This window comes from Colletotrichum graminicola (genome assembly GCF_000149035.1).
Source record: "Colletotrichum graminicola M1.001 genomic scaffold supercont1.62, whole genome shotgun sequence".
NCBI classification, from domain to species: Eukaryota; Fungi; Ascomycota; class Sordariomycetes; order Glomerellales; family Glomerellaceae; genus Colletotrichum; species Colletotrichum graminicola.
In genome coordinates, this window is record NW_007361066.1 from 154874 (window position 1) to 169800 (window position 14927).

The window sequence follows — 14927 nt, forward strand, 5'->3', positions numbered from 1 at the left end:
AATTGAGGTACGGACTGAGGGAAGGAAAATCTGCTTCCTTCTTTTTCTTTTTCTTCTTCTCCTTCTTATTTTGAGGCAACCCGGCGATGACTCGTGGTGGTTATTTAGCTTGTGCTTTGGTGGCGCGGGCAAGTCGCGCGGGTCGTCGTGGTCATGTGGTGATGGTGTTTTCTCCCATGTGATTGAGTGAGCGCCTGCACCACCCCATCGATATTTTTGGGGGCGGGTGTGAGACAGGGTCCAGAGGGAATCGTGAATATTAACAAGTCAGACGGTCGCTGTTCTCTCTCTGTAGGCAGAAACACTTTTGTCTTGATGGCTATTCTCGTGTTTTGAATGACCAACGTCTGCTGCACTTCCGGCGTGGCTTGGAGTCTGTTTTGGTGTGTACGTGTGTGATTTCGATGGTAGTGGACCAACCTGGTGGCGAGGTTATTGGCCGGTGTGGTGAACCCAGTTGTGAGGCAGCCTAAGCAAAGTGGAAATGACAACCTAGTTTGTATTCTTCTTTGACAGGAACAATTCTCTGACGGGACTTGGTCTGCCTAGTACAATGTCCAGGTGTTGTATCTCAGTGTTCGTCTGTGAACGATTGCCGGCACCATCGATTATCTCTCTATAGGTAAGATATAAGACGTACAATCAGACTTCAAGGGCAAGTCATAAACCCCAAGTCTCTCAAGCATAACGCTGCGTGTTTGTTTCCTGTTTCGTACCGAACCTGGATACCCTTATCCTCGCCGATGCTGTTGAGATGCGAAACCATGTCTTCCATAATCTACGACATAAACCATGTCTTTGCCGGCACCAGTTTTCCGCCGTTGCGCCTCGCCCATCTATACATACCTACCCAGCCATGAAACCCCATCACTTGTGGCGAGCTGCCCGTTTAGCTGAGCAGCTCCTTGATGTCCTCGATCCGCTGGAGCTTCTTTTCTTCGTCACTCATCATGCCCAGAGACGTGGCACTAAGCAAGCTAGGTCAGTAAACGCTCCTTTATCGGTTACACAAGAAAAGAGGGAGGGAAGGGTCAACTCACATAAACTTCTTCCGGTCCTGGACCCGGAGCATCCTCTCCTCCACGCTCTCCTTGACGATGAAGCGATACACCTTGACCTCTTCGTCCTGCCCCATCCGGTGCACCCGATCGATCGCTTGCGCCTCAACTGCGAAACTCCACCAGGGGTCCATCATGAAAACCCGCTTCGCCGACGTCAGGTTCAGCCCGACACCGCCGGCACGGAGACTGAGGAGCAGCACGGTGAACGTCTTGGACTCCTGGAACTCGTTCAAGACCGCCGCGCGTGCCTTTTGCGCCATAGAACCGTCGAGGCGCAGGAATTTGATGTTAGCCCGCGTCAGTGCTGGCTCGATAAGCGACAAGAACGACGTGAACTGGCTGAAGACGACCGATTTGACCCGCGGCTGCTCCTTTCTAAGCCCGCGCAACGCCTTGATGAGTGCCACAACCTTGGCCGATGAGTTGTTGATACCCAGGCGCTGCAGGCTGATCTTGGGCTTCTGGAACATGTCCGTGTCATCATCGTGCCGAACAACCTCAAAGAGGTCCCGGTAGTTGATTTCCGCGCGGCAGTTGGGACAAGTCGGCACCTTGTGGCGGTCTGTCTGGTGCTTCATGTAGTCCAAAAGACACTTTTTGCACGCCGAGTGCCAGCATCCAGTCACCGTCTGTTCCACCATTGGCTCTTCCGCGCAGATTGGGCACTCGTTTTCGGCCTCGTCACGAATCTGGCCAAGGATATGTGCCCCGAATGCGGCCGTGCCGGACTCCGACTCCGACACTGCGGCTGTGAAGTGCTCAATGAGAGAGCCCAAGTCCATGTCGTCCGCGAGACCTGCTGCCAAGTCCGCCGCCGCTCCGGCTTCCACCTCGTCAGCGACGAGCTCCTTGTTTCTCACCAGAATAGGGTGACAACAGGATTGACGAAGGCGCAAGATATGGGCAAAGATGCTAGTGAATGCTTTCATGACCGTACCCGCTTCCACGTTCTCCCGGAATGATTGCTTTGCTCTCGTAAAGATGTAGTCGTAAATCTCGCGTTCTGTTTGACTCAGCTCGACGTCGACAATCTCAATGTGCTTCGGAGGCAGCGGAACCAAGCTGCTATACGTTAGCAACACCCACAGACTGGAGCACGAAATACTTGCAGTTCACCATCAGGCGTCTTCATATCCTTGGTACGTCTGAGAACCAGGGGCTCCAATACCGTTTGCACGACGTCAAGCGCCCGCATGAAGTCCTTGGACTCGAAGGGAACTGTGATGAAGGTCTTCCAGAACGAGAAGTTGTTCCAAGGCTCCACGCGCAGGAATCGGACCAGACTGAACAGATCCTCCAATTTGTTGACGATTGGCGTTCCCGTCAGCACCCATCGGTGTTGGGCAGATATTTCGTAGCACGCTTTGGCCGTCTTTGATCCTCGGTTCTTGATATGATGGGCTTCGTCGAGGATAACGCGGAAGAAGTTCAGGGAAAAAATGCCAGTGTGAGCAGACTTGTCCATCTTCTTAGAGGCGACTTGACTGAACTCCGACAATACCACACCGTAACTTGTAATTACCACATCGGGGGCGGACGCCGCGCTTGCGGTGCAGCACACGGCCTGGAGGTTGCTAGCCTTCTCATTACCGTAATATACCATGGCCTTGAGTGTGCCTTCTTTCGAGGCCTTCTCTGCCTCACTTTGCCACTGGGACAGCAACGACATGGGAGCCACGACGAGTGTCGTACATGGTGCAGACAGCACACTTGATGAGTTGGAAGCAAGCCTTGGGAGTTCGTTGACAGATGTGGGGGCGCTGCCATTCGCCTTGGCCAGCTGAGCAATGTCAGACCGGTGAGAGTGGACCAAGCTGAGCATCTGGATGGTCTTGCCGAGACCCATCTCGTCAGCCAAGATACCACCCAGGCAGTTCTGTTCCTGGACGGGGAAATCTAGTGACAAATCTCCCGAGTACGGGTTGACGTAAAAGTGTTGCTGATTTTGGACCTGGGGAAGCTCCTTGTCGTCTGTATCCTTGAGAGGCCAGGCGTACTCCTCCCACAAGGGGTGCATGCTCGGCTCCCTGTTGCTCTTCTGGTCCTTCTCCTTTGTCATCATCCAGTGCAACGCTTGCTTCTGGTATGGCCTCAGGTTCATGGCGAAGGTGTCTGCAGGCTCTGCCTCCGGTGTGTTGAAATCAAAAGACTGGGCTTTGCGGTACAACGCATCTAGCTGGTCCTGCTCCAGCTCTTCTCCATCCTCTTGTTCGTCTGAAGGAGGTGAAGACCCAGGTTCTTTGACAGCTGACTTGGACGCATCCTTTTCCTTGTTGTCCTCCATCTCTGCGGCTTGGAGCAGCCCTTGTCGTTGGCTTTTACCAGCGGTCGGGTTCGCCCGGGTTGGCTCAAGGTTGACCTCCTGCAATATCTTCACCAATGCGATCTGTCGAAGACGTAGCTCCTTCTCCTCCGATGACTCCTTCTCCTCGAATAATCCAGTAGCCCTGTTGTCGGAGAGGGTGAACCCGGGTCGATGAAAAGCGGAGGCTAATAGGAAGCACTTCAGCTGAATGAAGACGGTGTCGTTAGTCCGTAACCGCTCTGGAGCATAGACGCATACGCCCTCAAACTTGCAGATTTTCTGGTCTACCAACGTCGAGACCCATTCGGCCGTCTCCTTGGCCAACCTGCCAATCTCGGACCCACTGCCAGTTGTAAACCGCACCATTACATCAACTCGTCTCGAAGCGGCGGATGCCCCGCGAGGAGCAACAGTCGTGACACCAAATTTCGTCTTCACCCGCGTAGCCTGGGGGGGCTGGACCTTTTGCCGCTCGATCTTCACCACGTCTCCATGTTTGAGCAGATTTGTACCGCTGCGGGTCGCCCAGCCTTCAACGCCAAGCGAGCCGATGTATCGGGCTTCAGGCATCGTACGTCGGATGACGGGCTTCGGGGGGTCCTCCATCGACGAATCTTCAGTCGGCGGGTTGGCGGTAGAAGGGGAAGGTCGAGTAAAGGCATCCAGGGAGGAAGGTTTCTTCTTGAAGTTTTTCCATGTGCCATCGAAGTACATGTTGACTGCGCGCTCGAGGTTGTTCCCACAACTGTCCCGGATCACTTCCAGCACCTCTGCCGTGACCTTGTATCCAATGAAGCTCTCAAAGGTCTCCTGGTCGAACGTCATGGCGGACTCTTCGCGCTGGATGTCCGCGGGAGGAGCAGAACGGTTGGAGGCATCTTCGACCGGTTGCTCGACGAGAGGGCCGCGGGGTTTCGTAGGCGACGAAGGGGGCTGGGCATCTTCGCTTTTTATTTGGGTAGACTCGTCGTTAATATCCTGAAAGAAGCGCTGCTTGGGGTGCGTAGGCGGGGTGGGGAGCACCGGGCTTGATTGATGACTCGAAGCATCTTCCTCGGTCGCGAAGAAGCGTCTCCTTTTCGCCGGGGGCTCGGGGGATCCTGGGTATTCCATGGCATCTCAAGTTCCTGCAGCCATTCAAGAAAGGGCAAAGCAGGGACGTGTTGGAAGCGCCACTGGCATTGAACAAGACTGCAAAAAGGTAGCCCCGACTTTGCTTACCCAGGAAACTTGAGACGCGTGGCTATCTTCAACGCGACTGACACGCGTCGGGTCGTCATGTGACTCCGTGCTTGCTGACATAAAACAATTAAACCCATCCGCTGCTAAGACGTCATTGCTGGCTCAGAAAGGTCAACCTCGGGAATTGGACCGAAAAAAAAAAAAGCCAAGGTCCCACAGCCATCGAGCTGCATCTCACAAGAGACAGAACCAGCAGCCCCGACATGGCGCATCACATTAGCGTGATCTCCTGAATGAATCGCACACGAATCGCCGGCCATGGCCTGAGAAGGCTCGTCAAAACCCCTCCCAGGGGCACTAGGGGCATTGTCACCGACGCAGACGTTGTCAAGGCGAGGAAGTACTGCCAGACGCAGCTCCAGTACGTCTGCCTCGCGATTTCGCCTCCGGTTTCTTTTTGACCTCTCCTCATTGCTGATATCAATGCCTTCAGACATAGCGACTACGATGCCCACCTGATCAGCCGCCTCGTCCCGGCCCGCACGACAGATGCCTACCTCGCCCTCCGCAACCTCAACCTCGAGCTCGTCCGCCTCCCGGAGCAGGTCTCGAACCCGGTTATTGGCCAGATGCGCATGCAGTTCTGGCGGGAGTCTATCGACAAGACCTTCGCCGGCAAACCCCCGGCCGAGCCAATCTGCGTGCTCCTCCATCAGGCCCTCCAAGACCTACGCGCGCGGTCGACCGCCAGCACGGCGAGCTCGATCAAGTTCTGGGTGCAGCGGCTCATCAAGACGCGCGAGAAGCACATGGACAACAGACCATACGCATCACTGGCTGCGCTGGAGGAGTACGCGGAGAACACGTACTCGACGCTCATGTACGCCACGCTGGCGGCGATGCCGCTGCGCTCGATGCACGTGGACCATCTGGCGAGCCACATCGGCAAGGCGTGCGGCATTGTGGCCGTCCTGCGCGGCATCCCCGTCCTCGCGGCGCCGCAGCAGCAGCCTGCGAAATCGCACGCGGGGCCCGGCGGCGGACGCCAAGACCCCGCCCTGCTGCTCCCGCTGGATGTCATGGCCGAGGCCAATCTGCGCGAGGAAGACGTCTTTCGGTATGGGCCGCGGGCGGAGGGTTTCCAAGACGCCGTGTTCAAGGTGGCGACGCGGGCCAACGACCATCTCATCACGGCACGCGAGATGCTCAAGAACCTTAAGGCCGGTCAGGAGGCTGGGCACGAGTTTGAGCATCAGGGTGAGGCGGAGCACGTGTACGAGCACGAGGAAGACGATACGCAGCAGGATATCCGACGCGGATTCGCTGTGCTCCTCGAGTCGGTGCCCGCTCAGGAGTATCTTACGAATCTTGAAGGGACGAACTTTGACCCTTGGGCCGTCAAGGCAAGCTGGAAGCTGCCTTGGCGACTCTGGCGGGCGACCAGTAAGAACCAGATCTAGGGTCATCATTATACCATTATAAAACCACCTCCGGTTGCCGGACTATCACATCTTTTGGAAGGGTGTGTAGTATATCACTGTAAGAATACAATCAAAACAACCTGGCCTGTATAGAAAAGGTCGTGTAAACACATAGTCTTACGCCCCCAAGTATCTTCCTGGCATTGGGGTTGAGTGAAATCGCATCAAGAGACGCCCGCTGATGACAATCCCGTCACCTGGATTGGCCGCTCCGTCCACGAGGCCAGTGCGGATGATCGCGCGTGGCTGAGTTCCACCGTCCGCCCCACCCTTTCTGTGATACCCCTGTCGCGTCAGCCACATATCGGAAAATTCCATCCTGTGGCGCATGATCACCCCGAAATAATTTGGCCATCGCGAAGCTGGAGCTCTCCGCAAACCCTCGAATCATCTCTGGTATAGCGTCAATGTCGGTCACAAGATGTTGTACGAACTCATAGGAATCGTAAGCCGCAGCCTCTCTGACGATGGAATAATCGTTCTTTGTGAGATGTAAATACTGACAACGCCGCTAGGTGCGACCGGGCAGCCTCGCTGAGGTGAAAGAGTACGCGCTCCCCTAAACCCCCATTGTCCCCTTCGAACCCAGCCCACCATTCCTTTCCTCTCCGACCCCCGAAATCTGTCCTCTTTCGACACCGTATGCTGACACCAGCTTTACAGAATTGCCTTCACCGCCGGCCAAATCATCCTCCGCAATGGCGGCGTCATCCGCGGCATCTCCAACTGGGGCGTCTTCACCCTGCCGCGCCCCGTATCCAAGGCCCAAATGAAGCACAAGAGCGGCCACTACTTTGTCATGCGCTACGACGCCTCCTCGTCCACGCACGCCGACATGCGAAACACCATCAACCTCGACCCCCGTGTCATCCGCTCCGCCCACGTCAAGCTCGGCGACGGCAAGCTCGAGACCATGGCCCGTTTCGGCGGCGTGAAATGGGATCGGTAGACGCCCTCCGGGACTTGCTGGGGCTTTACAAACCTGGAGAGCAGATGAGAAAAAGTATGATATTGACGGTGGAGACGTGCGGCCTCTGAGGCAGAATGAGAGGCCTCTGCGCTGCAGGCGGTTGAGAACCAGCACCGAGAAGGTGGATGGTGTATGATTAGAGAACGCCCCAAGTCGGCGTCGGGGACATCTTGATTGCACATGTAGAAAGCCGATAGTAGCTCGGATTGTACAATTACGTGGCACGCCATTGACACAATAGACGGAAGGATTGGCCGGGCATGATGGGTCAACCTTGCAATTTCTCGCTCGGCATCGTCATTCAGAATCACGGCTCGCTCGGTATTAATCTAGAAATTGTTTATAACTGCATGCGCTGGGCTAATGCTGAAAATCTCACACACTGACCTTGATGCTCAGCCCCGTTACGCCGGCGTCTGTTGCCATGTGTTGAGCGGCCTCTGCTGTCGACGGACAGTCCGCTTCTATGTACCAAGTATGAATGTGCGCTGATTCGGACTCCATCCCCCCCTGGTATTGGAATCATCCCAGCCGTTATCTCAGTCTTCTAGTCGTGGGTTTCGTAGCCTCCTGCAATGGCTTCTTTTGTGGTTTTCACGGCTTTTACGCATCCAAATCCATCGTCTCGGCCTTGCCAACTCCTTTTTCCTTGCACCAAGCCACGAAGTCGTCAATCACACTTGGCCACGCGCCATCTTCGCTCCAGAACGACAACGTCTCGTCCGCCATCGTCTTGGTCGCAAACTCGAGGATCTGGTTCCACATGTCGCGATTGACGGACCTTGTCCACTTCTCCTCGAGGAACTTCAACCACAGCTGTAACCAGTCATGATTCTTGGTCTTCCACAGCCAGCCAGGGGGTGAGAACAGAACGTTCCAGTAGACAATGGCAATCTCGAGGTTGAGAGCCTTCTGGTTAGGCTCCTTGCTGGCGACAAAGGTGTGGCGGTACACCTTTCTGAAATACGCCGGGTCGGTTGACAGACTGCTCACCAACGACTTGATGTGAGCAACGTGACCTTGACGGGTTGCAGCACTGCAACCTAGTCAGTCTCATGGGCTCAACCCCGACAGAACTGTCTTCAAACTTACCCAGTCGCCTTCCAGCCATCAACATAGCCTTTTCTCGTGATTTCACCGACAGAAGGTGCTTGGAGGAGCTCCATAACGACAAGGAGCTCAGCATTTTCGAGGTTGACGCCCAAGTCTTGCAGGTACGCCATCGTTGTGTCGAGACCAAGCGAGTCCTTCTCATCCTTTGAATCATCTACACGGCGTTAGTAGTGTTGAGCTAGACGCAACCCCCTGTTCCTTACCTCTAAGCTTGTCGAACATTTGATTCAACGTCGTTTCGAGTGCTGAAGTCGTGGGCGTAGAAGTTCCACTGCCGCCAGAGAAGTACCTAGTGAGGAGGCATCAGCTTCAGTCCAAGCAGCCGGTTAGAAGTGGCAAATAGGCCACCGAAAGAGTGCAGAATAACATAAAGCCCAGCCAAGTCCCGGACAGATTCTAGTCAACTAGCAACTTTGCTCAGGACACATCAAAGTGAATGGGTGGAATACCCAGGTTGGTTCTTCTCTTCAATAACCAGCCCATGCTTGGGTTTTTTGCGTTTCAACGACCACAGGTTCAGGCATTTGGCAGGAAACGCTCTCTTGACTCCTTTCCAGCCCATCTTGTTGCGGACACCAGTGTTCTCGGCGTCGATCGACCCCCGGCATGCGACAAGCTTTACCAATGCAACATAGGGCGAAGTACGTCGACTAGCACCAAGCCTAATCCAAGCAAAAAGCTGAAAAACGAGGCGAGATGTGCGCTTATCAGCCTGTAGTCGGAGTGCGGGGATGTCCGGGTAAACTGAGTTTATGTCCACCCGTTTCTCCTTTTAGACTATGGTAAGGGTCGGATATGAGTGGCACCAGAATGGCAGGCATTCTAGTCCGTGAGGTGAGGTGCTTGGTGTCAATTAGGCCGGCTATTGGACAAGATGTGTCGGGTTAGAGTAGCTGGAGTGGCGGCTGCCACGGCGACTGGTGCTTTGGAGGGCCATTTAGGTGCAGATTGACTGTTTCAGGAGTATTTGGCCATCGGCGTCGGCTCGGCCCTACTCATGCTGTGTGAACAGAAATGTATCCCCAAAAAGTATGGTCGACTGTGACGTCGCTGCAGGGTGCCTTTGTCCACGGAATGCAGTGTACCGCAGCGCTTCGAGATGAGGGGCAGGTCCGGTTCCCCCCGGCAAAAGCATATCTCAGACCGAACTGGCGACCACGCAATTAAGGTGTCATGGCCCATCCATGCGTGCGCTGCACTAGGCCCGATTGTCCGAGAAGGGCCGGCGCAAGCTGGAGTCCGGTTGATGGATGGTCCGGGAAATATTCAAAGGGGCGGCAATTGGTGACAATAAGATCCATGAAAACCGGGCAAATGATAACGGGACGGGACGAAACGAAACAAACCGAGGCGGAGACAAAGGAAACCCCACGTTGTTTATGGGAGTTGCACTTACGCATCGACAGCTTCGTTCAGCTTGTAGCCCGCATTCTTGAGATACTGGTCGTTGAGCATAGTCAGCATTGCGTCCTCTTCTTGCACGAGCCCGTTCCGATTGTTATCTGCCGACCGCCCCCTCCTCAAGCAAGATGCCGCTTCGATGCCCAGTAAAGCAAACAGCCCGACAGCACATTGCAGCGCTCCGTCAGGTAGCGAAGCATGACATGAAAGGTCCCGACGTTTCTCCGTCTGCCCAGCGACATGGCCCACGTCTTGCAGAGCCGAAGAGTACGATCAGGAGAGCGGCAGCAGGAGAATAAGCAATAACGAACGGGGGGGGGAGCAGAGGAGCGTTGGCGGAAGACAAGTGGGCAGGACCAGGTTGGGCATTTTTCTTTTTCATTCCGACATACCCGTTGGGCGGTTCGATCGCTCGCGCCAGTGAGCTGGACGAACTGCGTCGTCATGGCCTTCTGTGATGTCGATGAAGGTGGCATTGTGACGGCAAATGTTCCACCTCGATCTGACCAGCGTATTGTTGCGACACGACGAGTTCTGGTGTCGGCGCCGAGGTGAGGGGAATCACTTGAGGCAATCGGTCGCTACCGAGGCTCGATAACAATGCGACGGGAGGTAAAATCGGCGACGTAGGTAACTGAAGGGCCAAAACTGGTCGATAAATCGGTCGTTGTGGATACGTATGCGATTGATTCGACGACTCGAGGCTCGGGTAGGTCGGAGGCGACGTTGTGTCTGCGAGTCGGTTGTCGTCAGGAAAGGTGAAGGCGGTGATGTGATGTGCTGGCTGTTCGAAGGGTTAGGCGCGGGGTGGAAAAGAGCTTTGGGCGGGGAGGGGGAGCGAGGCTGAATGAACGTTAGGATGAGATGGATGGTGGGGTAAACCGCGAAACAGCGACAGCGGGAGCGATCTAGGCATGGCGGGGCAACACCTTGTGGTTATTTTAGCGGTAAGGCTCCCGGCGGTACTTGGTAGGTACGCAATAGGTGAAGTGAGAGAACAGGCAGCCATCGCCCCGTTCTGTCATCTTCCAACGTTGACCCTGCCTTCCCTATTGGATCTTAATTCTTGATAGAGACCTTCCTCTCTCACTTCCAAGTCACAAAGCACACTTCCTCAAGGTCACTCCGTAGCGAAGTCTCGTCATGGATGATCCGTTCGGACCCATATAGTTTTCATCCCAAATACAATTTGTCTAGAATAATCGTAGTGCATGTTCGTGAGACCACGGGTGAGCTGAGACGATCAATCTCATCTGAACCGACCACGAGCCAGTGCCGTCATTTCTCTAAATTCTGGTGCAGGTACATTTTTTTGAAGCTACGTCACACACTTATCGATAGTGTAGTAGTGTTGATAACTGACCAGCTGACAAGCCATCTACGAATCTATCTGGCAGTACGGATACATGACGCTATAGAAAGATATCGTATCCTACATCCTTACTGGGCAACCACGCTGGCCCTCAAAAGTTCGCTTTACTGATACGTGTCTAAGTTTTCATCGTCTCAGTTCCACATATTCCCCGTTGAGCACCTTGAATAAATCAATGAATAGGAACGTCGCGGATCAATCTCAGTCCTCATGACTTACACGCACTCACTCACTCACTCAGTCACTCACATACTCATAAGGGGTCTTGGGGCATGTGCGTGGACTTCGCCAGGCACTGTATGAGAGGCCCTCTCTAGTGACGCCTCAGGCCCCTGAGGCCACACAGTGCGGGCGCTCTGAGCGCTGAATGTCACTGGCAAGCCCCACAACCCATGACGTCTACCAATGACACCGGGTGCGCTGAGCAACTGGTTTAATTGATTGGAGCAGGCAGCAGACGCGACTTTTTTTACTCGACGCGCCGCCGTCTCACGAAAGTCCAAGTATCATTCCAACTGTGATAGAGATCCCAACATCTGCCTTCAACGCTGGCCTCTCACAGCTACACTATACCGACATGCCATAGGATGGAGCCTCTACGCAGTCGGGACTCGAGCGAACCGCCAGTCGACCCTGCGCATCCTTTCAAGGGAGTCGTCGTGTGCTGCACTAGCATCCCGCCAGACCAACGAGTAAGTCATGATGCATACATCGTTTGCCCCTTCACCAATTTTTGCCTTCTCCGTCAACCTAAGGGACCTCCATGCGTATTGAATGCTCTGACAGCCCCCGGTAGACCCAGATAGCAAAGAAGACGGAGGAACTCGGCGGCATTCACAAGTACGACCTAACCCCCGACGTAACACATCTTGTCGTAGGCGATTATGACACACCCAAGTACCGCCATGTCGCCAAAGAACGAAACGATATCAAGGCTATGGACGCCAAGTGGATCGATGTCGTTGGGGAGCTGTGGATGAAGGATGCCGACATTGACTTTGCCGCTCTGGAACGAGAGTGGCAGCTGAAGCCACTCGAGACGTGCAGCGATGTCACTGATCTGGAGAACCATACCGAAGCCAAGCGTGGGGCCCTGCTGCTTTGCATGACGGGATTCGATGATCGTGGGTCACCTCGGGCACTCACAGTCACAAGCGAGTCTAACACATCACAGCCGAGCAGCGCGCAAGCATCATTGACAAGATCACCGCCAACGGTGGCGCTTACACTGGCGACCTAACGAAACGAGTCTCCCATTTGCTAGTCCACAAACCCGAGGGAAAGAAATACAAGGCCGCTCGGGCGTGGAACATTCGCACCGTGTCGCTGGCATGGCTGGAGCAGAGCATCGAACGCGGCATGATCTTGGACGAGCAGTGTTTCGACCCGGCCCTGCCCCCCGAGGAGCAGGGCCAGGGCGCGTGGAACAAGGCCAACCATCGGAGGGAACCATTGGGGAAGAGATCGAGATCGGGGGTCGTGGAGGGGGGCCAGCGGAAGCTGAGGAAAACGGCGAGCATGAAGCTTAGCAGCCAGAGAGACACGCTCTGGGGTGACATCCTCGGCAGCAAGCCCACCGGCGAGGCCTCCGCGCCCGGGGACAGGGCCGATAGGATCGAGGTTCAGGATTCTGGCGTCCACGACCGCATGTTGCAGCCCCCCCCGGACGCGGGCATCTTTTCGGCGTGCTACTTCTTCATGGCCGGTTTCGAGTCGTGGAAATCGAAGATCCTGGCCGAGACGATCGGCTCTCTTGGCGGCCACGTGTGTGCCACTTTCGAAGACGTCGCCTCCAGGGGGTACGAGGCCAGCCCGAGTCGCAGGTTCCTCATCGTACCGCAAGAGTCGCAGCCATCGACACACTTCCAGATCCCCCTTGCGCATACCGACAAGATTCAGATAGTGACCGAGTTCTTTGTCGAGAGATGTTTACACAGCAAAGCCCTGTGCGACCCAGATAGCCACGTATTGGGTCGGCCCTTCCCAGTGTTCCCCATCCGTGGCTTCGAAGGCCTCTCCATCTGCACGTCAGGTTTCTCCGGCATCGATCTTCTCCACGTGGAGAAGGCCGTGAGGCAGATTGGTGCCAAGTTCGCGGCGAGGCTCAACGACGCCACCTCGGTACTGGTGTGCAGGGCGCTCGCGGATACGAGGAAAGAGAAGCTCAAGTTCGCGTTAGACAACAGCATCCCCATCGTCCACTCGGAGTGGCTGTGGGAGTGCATAGCGACGGGCTACAACGTACCGGTGAAGACGCACATGTTTCCTGCGCTGAATCAGGCGGCTGATCTCCAACCCAAGACGAGGGTTTCGGAGTCCCGGGACGATATGAAACTGGCCTTTCAGAGGACTCTGTCCGAGCCAGTCCCTCACATTCCAAAGAAGGCAGCAGCCAGGCACTCAACCGTCGCCGGGGGCATCGACACAACGGCCTTCAAAGACGACAACGATGGCCAGAGGGCCGTGCCAGCTATAAGCAAGAATCCAGTCGCGCCCTTGGTAGGGCCAGACAGAGAATTCACAAAGATGGACTCGGCCGCATCTCTGCAATTTCAGACCGCCAAAACACACCAGATGGACAGCTTCGGTGCGGGGACGGTGGCGCCGCCACTGTCGAGCGCGACTTCAAACGCGCTTAATAGGTCATCCACGAGCGAGTCGACGGCGAAACCCGCAAGGACGCTGGCCAGGACCGCGAGCGTTGCCGACAGCATGGAGCCGACGCCTATCTCTATTGATGTGGAGCCGGCCCCCATCCAAGACCGGAGCGAACCGGCGCCGGCCGCCAACGAAATCCAAACCGGGACAAGACCGGTCGAGGATGAAGAGGCGGAGCTGAAGCGTCAGAGGGACGCGCAGAAGGCGGCCGAGAAGGAGGTCTTGACGTCGAAGCTGGCGTCCCTCATCGACTCGAAACGCAGCGTCGAAAGCATACCTGAGGAAGAAAGCTCGGGCCAGCAGCAGCCGAGACGCCCCCGCAAGCGTCCGTTCGGGCGGGCAATCAGCAACGCGTCGGCGGCCTCGAGCGGGAGCGCCGAGTCTCGCATGGACTCAATGGGCCGCACGGCGGACGAGCACCAGCCGCCACCATCGACGCAGATCCAGTACCAGGACCCGGATGCCCAGCAACACCGGGACAAGATCATGAGCAAGATGCGTGGCGGGGACAGCAATCCCTCCGCCGTCGGTCAGGGGGCGGCGGCAGCGACCAAAAAGAAGATCACGACGATTGGTGGTTTCGACTTTAGTGACGAGGGGAGGCCGAACACTAGGCAACTCCGGCGCAAGTAGACAAGAGGAGGATGCCTGGGACCGGAGGGGAGGGGGGTTCCTCCCCCCAGCTCGGCGGCCCCGTAATTTGGGCATTTGTATATAAAACAATAGGCTACTTTTTCTTGGTTCAAGAGGGGCGAGCTTTTATTGCCAGGATCAATACACCCAAGGCGTTGAAAGCAAGGGAGGAAAGGGGTGGGCGCCCACGGCATGCACGACACGCGTTTGTAGCATCGCATAGCATTGGCGGCACATGGATGATTGACGCTGGTTGATGAGGATATGATTTCTGATTTGAATGTGGCAAATGACAAAAGAAGCACCAATCTGGGTATCTTCCATTCCGCTCACGTACATACATTTACATCTACGTCTCGGGAACTGTGGCCCTCCGTCTCTTACAACGGGCTCTTCGGCCCGGTCGGTCCCACCGCCTGGTACAGGTACATTGATGCTTTCATAGCAGTACAAAGGAAAAGGCGACGGAAATAGATAAAGTGTACATGTAACCTGTTTCTGCGAGTTTGATCGAGTCTTTTTCCTCCCAAAAGATGAGTCTTTGTTTGAATGTGCTGTATTCCGAAAAAACAAAAACATCTTGCCAAACCAAATCATGCCTCGGGCGCAGCCCTGGCGACACAAAAGTCATTCACGCTAGTAAAAACAACAAGTTGATACCGAAGGAACTTCCGTCCAAACATACGGAATCATCGTACGAGTTTGGGGTGAGCAGAAAGCGGGGGGACTGCTTAAGAAGGTCATGAGAGCA

At 55.4% G+C, this 14927-nt stretch overlaps 5 protein-coding genes across 5 annotated transcripts; 3 read left to right on the forward strand and 2 right to left on the reverse strand.

Moving 5' to 3' along the window:
* Nucleotides 1-889: 889 nt before the first annotated feature.
* On the reverse strand, nucleotides 890-4479 carry GLRG_10555 (SNF2 family domain-containing protein; the record flags this gene model as incomplete). The annotated part of the gene is made up of 3 exons (XM_008101240.1): nucleotides 890-968; nucleotides 1041-2101; nucleotides 2167-4479. The coding sequence occupies 3 exons, from the start codon at nucleotides 4477-4479 to the stop codon at nucleotides 890-892; spliced, it is 3453 nt and encodes a 1150-aa protein (XP_008099431.1).
* Nucleotides 4480-4841: 362 nt separating this feature from the next.
* Nucleotides 4842-6008, forward strand: GLRG_10556 (squalene/phytoene synthase; the record flags this gene model as incomplete). Its single annotated transcript, XM_008101241.1, has 2 exons — nucleotides 4842-4969; nucleotides 5042-6008. The coding sequence occupies 2 exons, from the start codon at nucleotides 4842-4844 to the stop codon at nucleotides 6006-6008; spliced, it is 1095 nt and encodes a 364-aa protein (XP_008099432.1).
* A 442-nt stretch (nucleotides 6009-6450) lies between these two features.
* GLRG_10557 (ribosomal protein S6) lies at nucleotides 6451-6978 on the forward strand (the record flags this gene model as incomplete). Its single annotated transcript, XM_008101242.1, has 3 exons — nucleotides 6451-6474; nucleotides 6545-6576; nucleotides 6693-6978. 3 exons carry the CDS (start codon nucleotides 6451-6453, stop codon nucleotides 6976-6978), a joined length of 342 nt encoding a protein of 113 aa, XP_008099433.1.
* Nucleotides 6979-7602: 624 nt separating this feature from the next.
* GLRG_10558 (uncharacterized protein) lies at nucleotides 7603-8334 on the reverse strand (the record flags this gene model as incomplete). Its single annotated transcript, XM_008101243.1, has 3 exons — nucleotides 7603-8035; nucleotides 8092-8266; nucleotides 8316-8334. The coding sequence occupies 3 exons, from the start codon at nucleotides 8332-8334 to the stop codon at nucleotides 7603-7605; spliced, it is 627 nt and encodes a 208-aa protein (XP_008099434.1).
* Nucleotides 8335-11472: 3138 nt separating this feature from the next.
* On the forward strand, nucleotides 11473-14176 carry GLRG_10559 (BRCA1 C Terminus domain-containing protein; the record flags this gene model as incomplete). The annotated part of the gene is made up of 3 exons (XM_008101244.1): nucleotides 11473-11577; nucleotides 11682-12009; nucleotides 12060-14176. The coding sequence occupies 3 exons, from the start codon at nucleotides 11473-11475 to the stop codon at nucleotides 14174-14176; spliced, it is 2550 nt and encodes an 849-aa protein (XP_008099435.1).
* Nucleotides 14177-14927: the final 751 nt, after the last annotated feature.